The sequence below is a fragment of the Semicossyphus pulcher genome, unplaced genomic scaffold, assembly GCF_022749685.1.
Source record: "Semicossyphus pulcher isolate SPU_LCO1_2020_fin unplaced genomic scaffold, fSemPul1.0.p SCAF_9, whole genome shotgun sequence".
Lineage (NCBI taxonomy): Eukaryota > Metazoa > Chordata > Actinopteri > Labriformes > Labridae > Semicossyphus > Semicossyphus pulcher.
In genome coordinates this window covers 31,146,060-31,165,345 of record NW_027211770.1, presented here as the reverse complement: position 1 = coordinate 31,165,345, position 19,286 = coordinate 31,146,060, and the positions used below count along the sequence as shown (strand labels likewise).

General features: G+C 39.2%; 3 protein-coding genes and 1 long non-coding RNA gene across 8 annotated transcripts in view; 3 read left to right on the top strand and 1 right to left on the bottom strand.

The window, feature by feature from the left end:
- Window positions 1-221: 221 nt before the first annotated feature.
- LOC138584243 (E3 ubiquitin/ISG15 ligase TRIM25-like) lies at window positions 222-7,123 on the top strand. 3 transcript variants are annotated; one of them, XM_069656426.1, is made up of 8 exons: window positions 222-261; window positions 1,353-1,811; window positions 2,543-2,632; window positions 2,709-2,816; window positions 2,906-3,013; window positions 4,369-4,530; window positions 4,640-4,686; window positions 4,945-7,123. In XM_069656426.1, the coding sequence occupies exons 2-8, from the start codon at window positions 1,723-1,725 to the stop codon at window positions 5,472-5,474; spliced, it is 1,134 nt and encodes a 377-aa protein (XP_069512527.1). In that variant the 5' UTR covers window positions 222-261; window positions 1,353-1,722; the 3' UTR covers window positions 5,475-7,123. The 3 variants fall into 3 exon arrangements, with proteins under 3 accessions (XP_069512527.1, XP_069512526.1, XP_069512525.1); XM_069656425.1 differs by lacking the exon at window positions 222-261 and adding an exon at window positions 273-1,135; XM_069656424.1 differs by lacking the exon at window positions 222-261 and having other exon boundaries at window positions 273-1,811.
- A 1,202-nt stretch (window positions 7,124-8,325) lies between these two features.
- Window positions 8,326-9,548, top strand: LOC138584255 (uncharacterized). The gene is made up of 3 exons (XR_011305437.1): window positions 8,326-8,501; window positions 8,813-8,871; window positions 9,181-9,548. It is a non-coding gene; the product is annotated as an uncharacterized lncRNA (long non-coding RNA).
- Window positions 9,549-11,420: 1,872 nt separating this feature from the next.
- On the top strand, window positions 11,421-19,047 carry LOC138584244 (E3 ubiquitin/ISG15 ligase TRIM25-like). 3 transcript variants are annotated; one of them, XM_069656429.1, is made up of 8 exons: window positions 11,421-11,498; window positions 12,643-13,101; window positions 13,833-13,922; window positions 13,999-14,106; window positions 14,196-14,303; window positions 15,659-15,820; window positions 15,930-15,976; window positions 16,235-19,047. In XM_069656429.1, exons 2-8 carry the CDS (start codon window positions 13,013-13,015, stop codon window positions 16,762-16,764), a joined length of 1,134 nt encoding a protein of 377 aa, XP_069512530.1. In that variant the 5' UTR covers window positions 11,421-11,498; window positions 12,643-13,012; the 3' UTR covers window positions 16,765-19,047. The 3 variants fall into 3 exon arrangements, with proteins under 3 accessions (XP_069512530.1, XP_069512529.1, XP_069512528.1); XM_069656428.1 differs by lacking the exon at window positions 11,421-11,498 and adding an exon at window positions 11,507-12,425; XM_069656427.1 differs by lacking the exon at window positions 11,421-11,498 and having other exon boundaries at window positions 11,507-13,101.
- Window positions 18,139-19,286, bottom strand: part of LOC138584248 (uncharacterized) — a 38,039-nt gene continuing 36,891 nt past the window's right edge. Inside the window, exon 8 of the mRNA XM_069656437.1 lies at window positions 18,139-18,349. Coding sequence (XP_069512538.1) covers window positions 18,326-18,349 — 24 coding nt within the window. The 3' untranslated portion in view covers window positions 18,139-18,325. The remainder of the gene's footprint in view (window positions 18,350-19,286) is intronic.

Here is a 19,286-nt window from a genome sequence, read left to right as displayed (position 1 = left end):
ATATAATTAAAACGAGTGTGTTATAAAAAGATTCACCCCCCGTACAGGTATCCTGAACAATAAAATTAGCTATTTATAACAAAACCGTTTTTTGTACCAGGCTGTAAACATGTTTATTTCTGCAGTTTTTTGCACTTCCGCATTGGCTTCATTTTTCAACACCGGAGGTTGCCGCTTGTAGAAAACAAGAAAACGTATCACGAGTCCACTTCCTGATTTTTCTTCCCTTACTCCATTCGAAGCACGAAAAGCGCTGAGAAGGTAATGTAACAAACAGGTAACTCGGTTTCAGACTTTGATGCTTCTGCATATTTAATGCTACTGTTAATGCTAAATAATGTTTATAAAACGTTTAAATCTCTAATGTTTGCAGTACAAATAATGATCCTTTTTACGCACTTCTAAAGCCGTACTCCACCTTTAGTGGTGATTTTGTTGTGTTACCAATGTCCTGAATTCTCCTTTGTTGTACACTATGAAGTAGTCAGATCAGACACAGGGTAGCGTTCTCGTAGGGACACGTCATTACACAGTAAGGTATAAAAACCTAAACATTCATGGTCAGGTGGACGAATTTCATTTTATACTTTAACTGGTGTGCTTTGACAGATTAACATTTGAGCACAGTTAATAAAACATCTCATATTATTCCAGCTGTAACTATGATATGACCAAGTTAAGTTATTAAAAATAGAAATAACATGAATGTGGGTCTGGTCATGTTGAGGTGTGACAGTAAAGAAATCAATAGTGCAACAGGGTTAAAAACAATATTAATGTCTAGTTGTGAGAAGTATCAGAAGAGAAGAGGAAAAGCTGACATCAGTGGGGATAATAATAAATGAATTGAACAGTAGACTAGAATATGTGAAGGTGTAAAAACAAAGGACAGCATGAGAGCAAGACTTTGTTTTGGAGACATAAACATTTGACTTACAAAACAAGTTGAACAGGAAGTTAAAATGTGTTGTGGAGAAGGGCTAACATGACAGACGGGCAGAGGATATGTAATTAGAGACAGGAATAAAAAGCAGGCAAAAGTGACGCACTTGCAGTTAGTTTTGTTAGTTAGCAGTTAGTTAAGTGGTGGACAGCTGAGGCCAGCAAAAAGAAAGTGCAGATTGAGGTGACCTCGGTAAGTACTTTCACTTTTATTCTGAGAGTATCTAGTTATAAAACATTCAGTTTATCAAATATGATTGTATGTTATTGATTACATATAAAGTAGTCGCTCTTCTATCTTTTATAGTTTATAAAGCTGACGTTTGGAGCAACACACACCAAATTTCAATGTACCATCCTGTACCTGTGCCTCTGGCAATTAACATATGTTCTCTTCTGTTCTATTCTAGAGCTCCACATTTCAGCTCCACATTTGCCTGGGTGTTATCTTCCACTGTTTACTGTTTCAGTGTGTCCAACCCAAAGTCCAAAGGTCCTTGATGTTTGGATTATAACCATATAAAACAAATACAAGGAGCCAACAGTCCCTTTAGAGAGGCTGGATTCCTGGAACAGTTTGGTGTTTTGCTATTTTTGCCTTGTAAATAATTATCATTGGATTATTAGACTACCTACACTTTACTTCCTGCTTATCTTATGATTATATCATAGAAAATAATCCTGTTTAAGATTTAAAGGCTGGACTGTTTTGCTACTTTAATGGAATAAAAAGATCTGGGGGAATTTATGGACAGAGTTGATCACAGTTGTAATTAAACCATGAGTAAGCCTGAAGAGAAGGATGAGGGAGTCCCAGCCTCCGACACCACTCTGTCTGAGGAACATGAGAGCCAGGACCCACCTGAGAGGTAAGATCAAGATCCTGAACTTTCCATGCCAGAGCTCAGCTTAAAATGTGTACACTGTCTCGATCCAGAAAAGTCTGAGTACTGTGTAAAACCTGCTTTTTCAGTGAGGAGAGGATGTAACGTCGTTCAGTACCATGACAGTTCGGTCCTTGGATTCAAAGCGATTAGCTTCTTGTAACAATCCTGATTAGTTTTTGATTACATTTTAAAGTCGAATTGTATGTACACAAACGTTATTGAAGTCATGTCTGTGAAGGTTCTCAGTCATCCAGGTCATGGTCATCTGAAGCTTAATCTAAAATGATTATAACATCTATTGGCATATTAATGACCCACGGAGGATTATATTTCAAGCTCCACCAGTCAGAACTGAAGAAGCCTTTCGGATGAGAGGTGAAACGTCTTCAAGAACTTTCCAGTTGCCGGTCCAGTTGCCTTTTGGATGAAGCTTTGAATTACCATGACCTGGCTGACTGAGAACCTTCACAGATATGTTGCTTCGCATTTTGGCCAAAATGCAGAAATTAAAAAAAATAGCAGTCCGCAAACACGTATTGTTGGCTACACCCTCTTTTTCTATACAGTCTATGGCTGTAAACTGCAGTTTGTTTCTCTTATGTGTTGGCTTCATTATTCAGTCTCGGAGGCTGCTGATTGCTTGAAACACACACTATATTTCTTCACAGAAATTGAAATTGAATTGTCTTTTGTCAATTCGTAATTTCTTTCAGGACGCAGCAGGACAGAGCAGATTCTCCTGTACCAAGCGGTGTATCCTTAAAGAGTGACTGGTCCATGGGTGAGCCTGTTGCTTTCAAAAGGTAAGATTACATTTCTAGGTTAGTCAGCAGAACCGTAAAGCACAAATGTTCATTTAATTCTCTTTGTCTTTTTTAGTGACCCATTGAAACTAAGGACGCAGCAGGACAGAGCAGATTCTCCTGTACCAAGCGGTATGTCCCTAAAGAGAAACAGGTCCATGAGTGAGCCTGTTACTTTCAAAAGGTAAGATTACATTTCTAGGTTAGTCAGCAAGTCTTTAAAGTTTTCCATAAATTGTCTTAATGTCTTGTCAATTTTCTATTTTATTTCAGGACTGAGCAAGAAAGGAAAGGTTCTCCCGTACCAAGCGGTATGTCCCTAAAGAGAAACTGGTCCATGGATAAGCCTTTTGATTTCAGTCGTCAAAATTCAAATTCAAAGTGAGTCAGCAGAGCTTTTCAGCACAAATACTCTTTGTAGGGGTATCTATATATAGTATGACACCACTCTAACAGTACTGCATACATTAATCGGTCTGCTAAGTGTCCGTCTGTTGTAATCATTTGTAACAATCTTAAGTGGATCATGTTTTCTTCACAGAGTCCAACAGGAGACATCAGAGGTTTTCAGTGGCAGTAAACCAGACCTGGGCTCCATATTTATGGTGTGTAATGTACAATCACACTGACCGACTACAGCAGCCACAAATAAAATAAATACTTACTCAGTCTTTCAGGTCATGCTCATTCTAAATTCAATCCAAAAAGCAACTGCACTTGGTTGAAGATCTTGAAGAAGTTTTGCCTCTCAGATGCAAAATGTCTGTTTAAAGTTTCATGAAACTGAAAGTTAAGTGAATATTGTTTTGTTACAGCTTCTTAAGGAAAACATGGTTGCTTTTATGGAGAACGAGCTTAAGAAGTTGTTTGCCTGATTTTCTACATGATTTGGTAAAATTTCAATTGAAGAACTGGCGTCCATCAAAAGGAATGTTCCTCTGATGGGAACATGGGTCTATCCAAATGTGTACAGAAGCATGTTTGTCGCCACTTTGAAATCAATGGTGAACTTTGATGTTCCAAACTAATTTGAATTTGGTGGGAGGAACTGGTGGATGCAGCTGTTACAGGGGTTCGAAGTGGTCACCAACTATAGTTAAAATTACATCAGCTATCCCACATTGGCCACACAGGGATTGGTCAGATCAGGGCTGGAGTAGGGCTCCTACAAGAGACAGAGGCTTTCGGCCATTGCTGTATGGTAGTGGTGGGAGGCCTGGATAACTTAGTAAGATGCACCCAGGAACTTGCAGGCCAGAAGGTTGGACTGTCGGTTCAGTTCAGCAAAAAAACACATATATGCAGGTTGAGTGGAAGTTAGGGATAAGAATATGAGTAACCAGGTTTAGGCCTGGTCTATCCCATTGAACCTCAGATTTGGATGGTTCATCTACTTCCAAACCTCACCTGTGGTCATGAGGTTTCTGCTGTTACCGAAAGACTGAGATTGCAGATACAAGAAGACAAAAGGACATTCCTCATGGTGGTATGGTGGCTGGGCTCAGCCTTAAAGACATGGTAAGGAGGTTGGACATCTGGAGGGAGCTCGGAGTAAATTCTTCTTTGCGTTGAAAACTAAGTCCAACAGGGAGAAGACCCAGGGGAAGACCCAGAACTCACTGGAGGGATCATAAATCTCTTCTGGCCTGGGAACACCTTGGGTTCCTCCAGGTGGACCAGAGAGAAGGACGTTTCGAATATCGTGCTCAGTATGCTGTGTGTTGGTGTGTTTACAGGCTCTCGGGCTGTCTGATCACAAAGGCAGGCTGTGCTTCTCTGGCTTCTGCTCTAAGATCCAGTCACTCCCATCTGAGAGAGCTGGACCTGAGCTACAATAATCCAGGAGACTCAGGAGGGAAGCAGCTTTCTTCTGGTCTGCAGAGATCATACACTCTCAGGTAGGGACCGACAAGAGTGTAGGTAGAGTTTCTTTGTGTCAGGGGGTCAAAATATCTCTCTTCAACAGAAGCATCCCTTGTTTTTGACATGGCTTTGTTTTTGCACCAGGTTGGACCATGGAGGATCGCAGTCAATGAAACCTGGTCTGAGAAAGTGTAAGTTTTGATTTTATTAATGAGTAGAAGTTATACAAAATTGATTTTAATTGACAGGACAGGGTTGGCCAACCATGAACCATGGAGAACCAAGCATCTGCAGCTTCTCATAGCAAATAACTTCAGGCAACCACTTTCACGTCATTAAAGGAACAGATGTTGGAAAAGCCATTCCTAAAAAAAATTAAGAATAAAAATTAAACACTTCATTTGTCAAACAACAACTGCTGCTGTTTTTAATTTTGTTCTCTCCTTCAGATGCTTGTGAACTCAAAGTGGACCCAAACACAGCAAACAAAAAGCTCATACTGTCAGACAAGACCAAGAAGTTGACAGTCGGGAAAGAGAACCAGACATATCCTGAACATCCAGAGAGATTTTCCTACTGGAAGCAGCTGCTGTGTAAAAACAGTCTGACTGGTCGCTGTTACTGGGAGGTCGAGTGGGCAGGACACGTTTATATAGCAGTGACGTACAAAGGAATCAAAAGGAAGGGGGAAGGTGAAGACAGCTGTCTCGGAGGCAATGATCAGTCCTGGAGTCTGAGCTGCTCTGATGAAGGTTACTCTGTGCTGCACAGTAACAAAAGAGCACCCATTTCTGTCCCCACCTCAAACAGAGTGGGAGTGTACCTGGACTGGCCCGCTGGCACTCTGTCCTTCTACAAAATCTCTGATAAAATTACCCACCTTCACACCGTCAACACCACCTTCACTGAGCCCGTCTATCCTGCCTTCGGGATAAGATTGGACCTGTTTAACTCCTCAGTGTCTTTGTGCCCGATATAAAACATAAATCGGCCTCAGGTCTGATGTTAGGCCTTGTTTTTCCTCCAAAATACCAGTGCATTGGCTAATATGATATTGAATTGAGTTGCTGATGGGACAGAGAGGGGGAGACGGTGAGCTTTTGTTTACCTCCTGACATCATTAAACCGCCTTCGGCATTGTTGTCCTTTCGACGTCTAGCGCCAACTTTGAGAATGTAGCAATGGAAATGGCCGAAAAGTACTTGCACCCAGCTGAGCGCCCAAGGTCTTACTGGCTTTAAAATGATGTGTGGTCAGGCCCATTGTAGGCGCAGTGAACCACCAAGAACCTTGTCTAAAGGCTTTGGCGTAGAATTTCCCTGTGATTAAAAGACAAATGATTGAGATAACAAGTTGCACATACTAGGTGGGTTCAGGGTGCATTTGCTCAATGCACTTGCTCATATGCAGTCAAATGGAGTTGTTGATGGGAGGGAGGACCATGAGAATGCAAGCATTTGTTTCCATTGTCTCCTGACATCATTATACCACTTTTGGCGAGGTGCAGCAGATCTGGTGATGTCAGAAGACGAGTGCATAGTTGTCCTTTCCACACCCAGCACCAGCGTTGAGTATGCAGCAATAAAACTGGGTGAAAAGTACTTGCACCCAGCTGAGCGCCCAAGGTCTTAAAAAGGTCTTAAAATGATGGGTGGTCAGGCCCATTGAACTCTTGACCACCAAGAACCTTGTCTCAAGGCATTGGCACAGAATTTTCCTGCGATTAAAAGACAAATGATTGAGATAATAAGTTGCACATACTAGGTGGGTTCAGGGTGCATTTGCTCAAATGCAATCAAATGGAGTTGTTGATGGGAGAGCAGACTCTGAGATGGCAAACTTTTGTTTCCCTTGTCATCATTATACTGCTTTTGGCGAGGTGCAGTCAGTCTGAGAATGCCAAAAGACTAAGGATATAGTTGTCCTATCCTGTCCAGACACCCAAAAACATGACCGGGATGCACCGTGGTCATGCAGTTTTACCATGTGCCACAGATCTGTCAAAGGGGCCCATAGTCTTTTCTTTTTCTGAGTGTGACCATTGAGTGTAAATAAAACCTTTTGTTTTTTTTAATATGGAAAAAAGATTATATAGAATGTTGTATGCTAATGCCAAAAGACTTACAAGTTAAGTGATTATTGTTGAACATTAACATCCAATCAAATGTACTCTATTATCAGTGTATTTTTTTGTATTGTAGATTCTTTTGCTGTTTCTTATGGATTCAGTGTCGACAGCACATTATCAGAGCGGCATCAAGTCATGATCACAGCAGTTACGTGCAACAAACATCTACAAAAATAGAATCAAAGCATAAAAAATGGGCTCAAGTTAAACAGGATGTAGTCATCTTTTTTTATTAAAATCAACACATTTGTGTAAAGAAAGTTTTTTAATTACTGGAGATTAGCATTTTTAATGTTTAAAACTATTTTTTTAAAAGACAATTCATGTATGTGATCTGAAAATACAGCTCTGCTACTCAGTCTTAAAAAAACATTCCTCCTGTGGTCCATTCAGCTCAGCTCCTGTTCAGTGCTCAGAATATGGCTGATTTCATGAACTGAAAAGAGAAAAAAAAGGACCATAATCCCACAAGAAGAAAATAAAATATTGTTAAATCCTTACCTGCCGTTTCTGTTTCCTTACAGATCTTTTTGTACATACACATAGATGCCACACGGTATATTTTATATATTTTGCATTGTTTTCTATTTTGAGTGTAAAATTTCTTGATTATGAAAGTATTTGCAAATTGTTTGTTATATTAATGAAACTAATGTAATATTACTACAATGTCAAACACGGCAAACTTTATTTCTCTTCTGCAATTGAGTGATATGGTCATGTATTATCATACAATTCATAAAACAGACATCAAATGGATATAGGATTCATATTTTTTTTTTTCATTAGAATGTTTTTTTTAAATATTTAATTCATGTTGAGGTTTTCAACTATGTTTTGCACACCCCATAGTAATTGCTGAATTTATAAATGTATGATTTTTGGTCTTGTTGAGCCTCCATATGTAGATAGTTTTAGCTTTTGTCCCTTTTCATTCATTTTTTTAATTTTCATTTAGTGTCGGCATGAGTTGAAAGGTCAAGAATCCAATTCTTGTATTGCGTATATTTTATTGTATAATAATATTTTTTGACCTTTCTCTATGTATCGGTTTGTATTTCTGTCCTTGTGTTATTGTAATATTTTAATTTGCCCAGTGGGGATCAATAAAGACTTATCTTGCAGAGAACTGAAGTACCACTACTTTGACAGAATTAATGAAAACATTTAAACTCACCTGTTTGAAAGAGAAACTGGCGACCTCACAGTCACAGGGCAAACTGAGCAGCTGTGCCTGGAAACAATCTGAGAGAGGAAGCAAATATTAGAACCAACCAAAAAACTTAAACGCACATATACAATATTCTATAATTGCATGTTGTTTATTTATGAATGAGTTGTTTTAAAACGGTCAGTATTTGAAAATGTGTATTATGATATTCTTTATTATGGATTTTTCCATCTCACTAGAGCTCAGATTATCTACAAACTGTAAATGTGTTGAAGATGGGGCGTCTGATGATTCCTAGACAGCGAAACTGGTCTCATGACCAAAAAACAGAATGAAAATATCCACCAAAAAAATATGAATGTACACTGGATTAAATTAGGTTAGAAGGTAAAATCTTGCATCAAGAGTTTGAAAGGAAATCTAAATTACAGCACATTTGGGATACTTATGTCCTTTCAGTGACAATAAAGCGTTTTTTTTTGCTAGCAAAAATTGGCATCACGAGTCCTATTAATGCTCTGTTTTTCATGTGTAAAGCACTTTATGTATGAATGGTGCTCTGTAGATGAATTTGCTTTGCCTTGCCTATGCAGGTTTCAATCTGAGCCCTCAGGCCATGAACATCATTATGAAGCGAAACAGCACTCAAGGCCGTATCGCTTTTGATGATTTCATAACCTGTTGCATAAGACTGCGAGCCCTGACTGGTAAGTGAGCTGAAGGAAGCATTAAATTAAATAGCATTAAAAAAAAAATACAACCCCCCCCCAAAAAATGCTGCTGCTTTAACAGTTGGAAAAGAAGAAGTAACACTGTCAGCTTATTAACAGCTTTTCTGGTGGATGAAGGGGCTGCTTAGGCTTGTTGAGGCTTTGACAGAAACATACTGTACGTCCCATGCAATGAAACAGACCACACTTTCATTATGAGGCTAATCATTTATATATATTTTATATCAATGAACAAATGCTTAGTCCGAATAAAGAATTAAACTATTTAAAACATTCACATTTTTCAGATCAGTTCCGAAGGAGAGACACGACCCAAACTGGAGCAGCCACCTTTCAGTATGATGATGTAAGTTTCCACAACAGAGATGTCACCTTTCCATTTTTCTAAAGCTAATCCACACCAAAGGTTATTTATAAAGCACGTTTCCAAACAACAGCTGGCTAAAGTATTGTACAATTAAAAGTTAAACACTCCAATAAAACACAGACCGATTTCATTTAAGAACATGAATGAAGGAAAAGGGATAAGGTCAGAAAAGTAAACAAAGGTCACCCTCAAATTAAGGTTAAAATAACAAGGAATAAGTTGACAACTCTGCTAGATGACTGATCACAAGACAGCTTTAATAATATTAACATAAATCTCTCTCTCCAGTTCATCCAGGTCACCATGAGCTTATGAAGAGGAAAAGGCTGAAGGGAACACACCGGCCTTTTGGAACCATCTCATATTAACACCACGTCATTTCTGTGTTTAGCTTTAATCATTGTTGTATAAACAGGGTTAAAACGTCACTGCCACATTCCATTTTACGCAGTCTTTTTATTAAAGTAACATATGTACCTGTGTATATGCATGACATATTGAAACAAACTAATAACCTCAGGCTGTACCAATAAAAAACCCACTAGGAGTGCCTGTATACTGGAAGGGATTATTATCACTTTTAACATGTATAGCTTTTTACCTCAAGAGTAACCATGTTAGCCCACAATGCTAGCCATGAGCATGTCCGAAATGAATAAATCCACACACTTGTATTGTCACACAAACTGGTTTACTCCCTTTAATAATGTTTGCTGTTATTCTGACTTATGATTTTCTTTAAAAAAAAAAAAAGTTCTGCAAATGATGTTTTTTTTCGTACTATTTTTTGTCTCTGCAAATAAAAAAGAACTCAAATAATTTTTCACGTCCTGAGTAACAACCCAATGCTAACTGAAGGAATCGAATCTATAATGAGAACAGCTACGCTCAGTGAATTTAATATTTATTATTACAGGGCTGTGTTAAAAACTTGCTTCTGACGTTGCTACGAAGAACAGACCGTTGCTATGATGCGGCTCTTATCATACAATCCGGAGGACTAACTTTAATCACATCAATCGGCAAAAGAAGTCCGGTAAAGTTGACGTGCTGCCACGTTCAGCACGTCTTACTTCATCATCAGTGGAAATGTATGGAAGCCCTAAGTGGACATGCATCCATACATTTTATTTACTCCCCTTTCCCGTGATAAGGAGTCATTTCTGGTCATTTCCTTAGAACTCGACTTCTCAAGTTATCACGAGATCACGTCGCGGCACCGCTGTCAAGTCAGATGATCATAACTAACTTAACTGACCTCGTTAGTGTAGGCATGTCCTGGGGTCCCATTTATAAACGTTGCATTCGCACAAAACGGGTCCTGAAAGTGGCGTACGTCACTTCCCAAACTTGACGGGAAAATGTGCACACTGATAAGCACGCTCTGACCCATGCCTCCGTATATTTTGGGGACGGGAAATTAGGCGACACAGATTTTGAGGTGGTGAACTGAAGCCAGGTTGAATATTGATCCGTTTCAAACACTTAATTTCAAACGTTATCCTGACCGTCTCCTGAATAGCTGGATGTAGGAATCCAAAAGAACGGAACGCACGGTTTTATAAATCTGAATTATTTTTGGCGCACGCTATTTGCAGGTTTTCTCCGTACATACAGTTTTCGTCTGGATTCTACACCCTCTTTTATAAATAAGACCCCTGGTCTGTAATATGACAGTGGCCAGCCTGTTGTTCTGTTTTCTAGATCGACAGAAAATTGTCCCGTTATCTCGAGAAAACCAGCTTTGTTTTCTCGAGATAATGAGAAGACTAAGTCGAAATCTCGAGCCAACAACTGAAATTACTTGTTATTACGGGAAAACGGAGTAAATTAAATGCAAGGATGCATGTCCACTAAGGGCTTCCATAGCAACGTTTACATAATGGATAGATTAGCTCATTTTAAGAAGGCTACAGAGTTAACCATTGCTATGGACGCAGCTCTCACTGTGAGTGTAAAGGACTATTTTTAAATGGAAATATAATCATTTTTAAATTAATATAAACATTTCCAAATCAATATTTTTTGAAGTTAATTGCTGTGTAATAAGCGGGATAATGTTTGATCAGCAGGTTGTTATAGCAGAGGAAACCCTTCAGGGTGAGACAACTGTCACAATATATACTTTTATATTTTGGGGGGTTTTTTTATTGATAAATTAACCACGCCCAAAATCAAGACCAAACCTTATATATACAGACTATGGTCCAACCCAATAAAATCGAGAAACTTGGCCTTAATTCAAATGATCAAACAGTGGTTGGAAGGATTAATTCGACGCAAGGTTATGCAGGCTTCAGCCAAATTTACATGCAACACCGCCGATATCAGGTAATTACTCTTATTTACTTATTTTTTCAAGCGCTGACGGGTTCACACAGTTCACTAGATTTTGATCTCCTGCTGCTTTTCTCTGGAACCTTCTTTAGTTTCACCCTGTGTGGTAGAAAACAAGAAAACAGTTTCCTTAATGTAGAGAAGCTGCAATCTAAGCCTTGCCTAACTACAGAATTTCTTCATCATACAGTGAAAAAAGTATCACGAGGCCACTTCCTGATGTTGCTTCCCTTTCGCAAGTCGCACCACGAAAAGTCAGCGCTGAGAAGGTAATGTAACAAACAGGTAACTCGGTTTCAGACTTTAGAGAATTTTTTAATGCTACTGTTAATGCTAAATAATGTTTATAAAACGTTTAAATCTCTAATGTTTGCAATTAAATAAAAGTGCGTTTTCGGAGCAAGTTCCGCCTGAGTTCGCACGTTCACTTTGGTACAAATAATGATCCTTTTTACGCACTTCTAAAGCCGTACTCCACCTTTAGTGGTGATTTTGTTGTGTTACCAATGTCCTGAATTCTCCTTTGTTGTACACTATGAAGTAGTCAGATCAGACACAGAGTAGCGTTCTCGTAGGGACACGTCATTACACAGTAAGGTATAAAAACCTAAACATTCATGGTCAGGTGGACGAATTTCATTTTATACTTTAACTGGTGTGCTTTGACAGATTAACATTGGAGCACAGTTAATAAAACATCTCATATTATTCCAGCTGTAATTATGATATGATCAAGTTAAGTTATTAAAAATAGAAATAAGATGAATGTGGGTCTGGTCATGTTGAGGTGTGACAGTAAAGAAATCAATAGTGCAACAGGGTTAAAAAAATATATTAATGTCTAGTTGTGAGAAGTATCAGAAGAGAAGAGGAAAAGCTGACATCAGTGGGGATAATAATAAATGAATTGAACAGTAGACTAGAATATGTGAAGGTGTAAAAACAAAGGACAGCATGAGAGCAAGACTTTGTTTTGGAGACATAAACATTTGACTTACAAAACAAGTTGAACAGGAAGTTAAAATGTGTTGTGGAGAAGGGCTAACATGACAGACGGGCAGAGGATATGTAATTAGAGACAGGAATAAAAAGCAGGCAAAAGTGACGCACTTGCAGTTAGTTTTGTTAGTTAGCAGTTAGTTAAGTGGTGGACAGCTGAGGCCAGCAAAAAGAAAGTGCAGATTGAGGTGACCTCGGTAAGTACTTTCACTTTTATTCTGAGAGTATCTAGTTATAAAACATTCGGTTTATCAAATATGATTATATGTTATTGATTACATATAAAGTAGTCACTCTTCTATCTTTTATAGTTTATAAAGCTGACGTTTGGAGCAACACACACCAAATTTCAATGAACCGTCCTGTACCTGTGCCTCTGGCAATTAACATATGTTCTCTTCTGTTCTATTCTAGAGCTCCACATTTCAGCTCCACATTTGCCTGGGTGTTATCTTCCACTGTTTACTGTTTCAGTGTGTCCAACCCAAAGTCCAAAGGTCCTTGATGTTTGGATTATAACCATATAAAACAAATACAAGGAGCCAACACTCCCTTTAGAGAGGCTGGATTCCTGGAACAGTTTGGTGTTTTGCTATTTTTGCCTTGTAAATAATTATCATTGGATTATTAGACTACCTACACTTTACTTCCTGCTTAACTTATGATTATATCATAGAAAATAATCCTGTTTAAGATTTAAAGGCTGGACTGTTTTGCTACTTTAATGGAATAAAAAGATCTGGGGGAATTTATGGACAGAGTTGATCACAGTTGTAATTAAACCATGAGTAAGCCTGAAGAGAAGGATGAGGGAGTCCCAGCCTCCGACACCACTCTGTCTGAGGAACATGAGAGCCAGGACCCACCTGAGAGGTAAGATCAAGATCCTGAACTTTCCATGCCAGAGCTCAGCTTAAAATGTGTACACTGTCTCGATCCAGAAAAGTCTGAGTACTGTGTAAAACCTGCTTTTTCAGTGAGGAGAGGATGTAACGTCGTTCAGTACCATGACAGTTCGGTCCTTGGATTCAAAGCGATTAGCTTCTTGTAACAATCCTGATTAGTTTTTGATTACATTTTAAAGTCGAATTGTATGTACACAAACGTTATTGAAGTCATGTCTGTGAAGGTTCTCAGTCATCCAGGTCATGGTCATCTGAAGCTTAATCTAAAATGATTATAACATCTATTGGCATATTAATGACCCACGGAGGATTATATTTCAAGCTCCACCAGTCAGAACTGAAGAAGCCTTTCGGATGAGAGGTGAAACGTCTTCAAGAACTTTCCAGTTGCCGGTCCAGTTGCCTTTTGGATGAAGCTTTGAATTACCATGACCTGGCTGACTGAGAACCTTCACAGATATGTTGCTTCGCATTTTGGCCAAAATGCAGAAATTAAAAAAAATAGCAGTCCGCAAACACGTATTGTTGGCTACACCCTCTTTTTCTATACAGTCTATGGCTGTAAACTGCAGTTTGTTTCTCTTATGTGTTGGCTTCATTATTCAGTCTCGGAGGCTGCTGATTGCTTGAAACACACACTATATTTCTTCACAGAAATTGAAATTGAATTGTCTTTTGTCAATTCGTAATTTCTTTCAGGACGCAGCAGGACAGAGCAGATTCTCCTGTACCAAGCGGTGTATCCTTAAAGAGTGACTGGTCCATGGGTGAGCCTGTTGCTTTCAAAAGGTAAGATTACATTTCTAGGTTAGTCAGCAGAACCGTAAAGCACAAATGTTCATTTAATTCTCTTTGTCTTTTTTAGTGACCCATTGAAACTAAGGACGCAGCAGGACAGAGCAGATTCTCCTGTACCAAGCGGTATGTCCCTAAAGAGAAACAGGTCCATGAGTGAGCCTGTTACTTTCAAAAGGTAAGATTACATTTCTAGGTTAGTCAGCAAGTCTTTAAAGTTTTCCATAAATTGTCTTAATGTCTTGTCAATTTTCTATTTTATTTCAGGACTGAGCAAGAAAGGAAAGGTTCTCCCGTACCAAGCGGTATGTCCCTAAAGAGAAACTGGTCCATGGATAAGCCTTTTGATTTCAGTCGTCAAAATTCAAATTCAAAGTGAGTCAGCAGAGCTTTTCAGCACAAATACTCTTTGTAGGGGTATCTATATATAGTATGACACCACTCTAACAGTACTGCATACATTAATCGGTCTGCTAAGTGTCCGTCTGTTGTAATCATTTGTAACAATCTTAAGTGGATCATGTTTTCTTCACAGAGTCCAACAGGAGACATCAGAGGTTTTCAGTGGCAGTAAACCAGACCTGGGCTCCATATTTATGGTGTGTAATGTACAATCACACTGACCGACTACAGCAGCCACAAATAAAATAAATACTTACTCAGTCTTTCAGGTCATGCTCATTCTAAATTCAATCCAAAAAGCAACTGCACTTGGTTGAAGATCTTGAAGAAGTTTTGCCTCTCAGATGCAAAATGTCTGTTTAAAGTTTCATGAAACTGAAAGTTAAGTGAATATTGTTTTGTTACAGCTTCTTAAGGAAAACATGGTTGCTTTTATGGAGAACGAGCTTAAGAAGTTGTTTGCCTGATTTTCTACATGATTTGGTAAAATTTCAATTGAAGAACTGGCGTCCATCAAAAGGAATGTTCCTCTGATGGGAACATGGGTCTATCCAAATGTGTACAGAAGCATGTTTGTCGCCACTTTGAAATCAATGGTGAACTTTGATGTTCCAAACTAATTTGAATTTGGTGGGAGTAACTGGTGGATGCAGCTGTTACAGGGGTTCGAAGTGGTCACCAACTATAGTTAAAATTACATCAGCTATCCCACATTGGCCACACAGGGATTGGTCAGATCAGGGCTGGAGTAGGGCTCCTACAAGAGACAGAGGCTTTCGGCCATTGCTGTATGGTAGTGGTGGGAGGCCTGGATAACTTAGTAAGATGCACCCAGGAACTTGCAGGCCAGAAGGTTGGACTGTCGGTTCAGTTCAGCAAAAAAACACATATATGCAGGTTGAGTGGAAGTTAGGGATAAGAATATGAGTAACCAGGTTTAGGCCTGGTCTATCCCATTGAACCTCAGATTTGGATGGTTCATCTACTTCCAAACCTCACCTGTGGTCATGAGGTTTCTGCTGTTACCGAAAGACTGAGATTGCAGATACAAGAAGACAAAAGGACATTCCTCATGGTGGTATGGTGGCTGGGCTCAGCCTTAAAGACATGGTAAGGAGGTTGGACATCTGGAGGGAGCTCGGAGTAAATTCTTCTTTGCGTTGAAAACTAAGTCCAACAGGGAGAAGACCCAGGGGAAGACCCAGAACTCACTGGAGGGATCATAAATCTCTTCTGGCCTGGGAACACCTTGGGTTCCTCCAGGTGGACCAGAGAGAAGGACGTTTCGAATATCGTGCTCAGTATGCTGTGTGTTGGTGTGTTTACAGGCTCTCGGGCTGTCTGATCACAAAGGCAGGCTGTGCTTCTCTGGCTTCTGCTCTAAGATCCAGTCACTCCCATCTGAGAGAGCTGGACCTGAGCTACAATAATCCAGGAGACTCAGGAGGGAAGCAGCTTTCTTCTGGTCTGCAGAGATCATACACTCTCAGGTAGGGACCGACAAGAGTGTAGGTAGAGTTTCTTTGTGTCAGGGGGTCAAAATATCTCTCTTCAACAGAAGCATCCCTTGTTTTTGACATGGCTTTGTTTTTGCACCAGGTTGGACCATGGAGGATCGCAGTCAATGAAACCTGGTCTGAGAAAGTGTAAGTTTTGATTTTATTAATGAGTAGAAGTTATACAAAATTGATTTTAATTGACAGGACAGGGTTGGCCAACCATGAACCATGGAGAACCAAGCATCTGCAGCTTCTCATAGCAAATAACTTCAGGCAACCACTTTCACGTCATTAAAGGAACAGATGTTGGAAAAGCCATTCCTAAAAAAAATTAAGAATAAAAATTAAACACTTCATTTGTCAAACAACAACTGCTGCTGTTTTTAATTTTGTTCTCTCCTTCAGATGCTTGTGAACTCAAAGTGGACCCAAACACAGCAAACAAAAAGCTCATACTGTCAGACAAGACCAAGAAGTTGACAGTCGGGAAAGAGAACCAGACATATCCTGAACATCCAGAGAGATTTTCCTACTGGAAGCAGCTGCTGTGTAAAAACAGTCTGACTGGTCGCTGTTACTGGGAGGTCGAGTGGGCAGGACACGTTTATATAGCAGTGACGTACAAAGGAATCAAAAGGAAGGGGGAAGGTGAAGACAGCTGTCTCGGAGGCAATGATCAGTCCTGGAGTCTGAGCTGCTCTGATGAAGGTTACTCTGTGCTGCACAGTAACAAAAGAGCACCCATTTCTGTCCCCACCTCAAACAGAGTGGGAGTGTACCTGGACTGGCCCGCTGGCACTCTGTCCTTCTACAAAATCTCTGATAAAATTACCCACCTTCACACCGTCAACACCACCTTCACTGAGCCCGTCTATCCTGCCTTCGGGATAAGATTGGACCTGTTTAACTCCTCAGTGTCTTTGTGCCCGATATAAAACATAAATCGGCCTCAGGTCTGATGTTAGGCCTTGTTTTTCCTCCAAAATACCAGTGCATTGGCTAATATGATATTGAATTGAGTTGCTGATGGGACAGAGAGGGGGAGACGGTGAGCTTTTGTTTACCTCCTGACATCATTAAACCGCCTTCGGCATTGTTGTCCTTTCGACGTCTAGCGCCAACTTTGAGAATGTAGCAATGGAAATGGCCGAAAAGTACTTGCACCCAGCTGAGCGCCCAAGGTCTTACTGGCTTTAAAATGATGTGTGGTCAGGCCCATTGTAGGCGCAGTGAACCACCAAGAACCTTGTCTAAAGGCTTTGGCGTAGAATTTCCCTGTGATTAAAAGACAAATGATTGAGATAACAAGTTGCACATACTAGGTGGGTTCAGGGTGCATTTGCTCAATGCACTTGCTCATATGCAGTCAAATGGAGTTGTTGATGGGAGGGAGGACCATGAGAATGCAAGCATTTGTTTCCATTGTCTCCTGACATCATTATACCACTTTTGGCGAGGTGCAGCAGATCTGGTGATGTCAGAAGACGAGTGCATAGTTGTCCTTTCCACACCCAGCACCAGCGTTGAGTATGCAGCAATAAAACTGGGTGAAAAGTACTTGCACCCAGCTGAGCGCCCAAGGTCTTAAAAAGGTCTTAAAATGATGGGTGGTCAGGCCCATTGAACTCTTGACCACCAAGAACCTTGTCTCAAGGCATTGGCACAGAATTTTCCTGCGATTAAAAGACAAATGATTGAGATAATAAGTTGCACATACTAGGTGGGTTCAGGGTGCATTTGCTCAAATGCAATCAAATGGAGTTGTTGATGGGAGAGCAGACTCTGAGATGGCAAACTTTTGTTTCCCTTGTCATCATTATACTGCTTTTGGCGAGGTGCAGTCAGTCTGAGAATGCCAAAAGACTAAGGATATAGTTGTCCTATCCTGTCCAGACACCCAAAAACATGACCGGGATGCACCGTGGTCATGCAGTTTTACCATGTGCCACAGATCTGTCAAAGGGGCCCATAGTCTTTTCTTTTTCTGAGTGTGACCATTGAGTGTAAATAAAACCTTTTTTTTTTTTTAATATGGAAAAAAGATTATATAGAATGTTGTATGCTAATGCCAAAAGACTTACAAGTTAAGTGATTATTGTTGAACATTAACATCCAATCAAATGTACTCTATTATCAGTGTATTTTTTTGTATTGTAGATTCTTTTGCTGTTTCTTATGGATTCAGTGTCGACAGCACATTATCAGAGCGGCATCAAGTCATGATCACAGCAGTTACGTGCAACAAACATCTACAAAAATAGAATCAAAGCATAAAAAATGGGCTCAAGTTAAACAGGATGTAGTCATCTTTTTTTATTAAAATCAACACATTTGTGTAAAGAAAGTTTTTTAATTACTGGAGATTAGCATTTTTAATGTTTAAAACTATTTTTTTAAAAGACAATTCATGTATGTGATCTGAAAATACAGCTCTGCTACTCAGTCTTAAAAAAACATTCCTCCTGTGGTCCATTCAGCTCAGCTCCTGTTCAGTGCTCAGAATATGGCTGATTTCATGAACTGAAAAGAGAAAAAAAAGGACCATAATCCCACAAGAAGAAAATAAAATATTGTTAAATCCTTACCTGCCGTTTCTGTTTCCTTACAGATCTTTTTGTACATACACATAGATGCCACACGGTATATTGTATATATTTTGCATTGTTTTCTATTTTGAGTGTAAAATTTCTTGATTATGAAAGTATTTGCAAATTGTTTGTTATATTAATGAAACTAATGTAATATTACTACAATGTCAAACACGGCAAACTTTATTTCTCTTCTGCAATTGAGTGATATGGTCATGTATTATCATACAATTCATAAAACAGACATCAAATGGATATAGGATTCATATTTTTTTTTTTCATTAGAATGTTTTTTTTTAATATTTAATTCATGTTGAGGTTTTCAACTATGTTTTGCACACCCCATAGTAATTGCTGAATTTATAAATGTATGATTTTTGGTCTTGTTGAGCCTCCATATGTAGATAGTTTTAGCTTTTGTCCCTTTTCATTCATTTTTTTAATTTTCATTTAGTGTCGGCATGAGTTGAAAGGTCAAGAATCCAATTCTTGTATTGCGTATATTTTATTGTATAATAATATTTTTTGACCTTTCTCTATGTATCGGTTTGTATTTCTGTCCTTGTGTTATTGTAACATTTTAATTTGCCCAGTGGGGATCAATAAAGACTTATCTTGCAGAGAACTGAAGTACCACTACTTTGACAGAATTAATGAAAACATTTAAACTCACCTGTTTGAAAGAGAAACTGGCGACCTCACAGTCACAGGGCAAACTGAGCAGCTGTGCCTGGAAACAATCTGAGAGAGGAAGCAAATATTAGAACCAACCAAAAAACTTAAACGCACATATACAATATTCTATAATTGCATGTTGTTTATTTATGAATGAGTTGTTTTAAAACGGTCAGTATTTGAAAATGTGTATT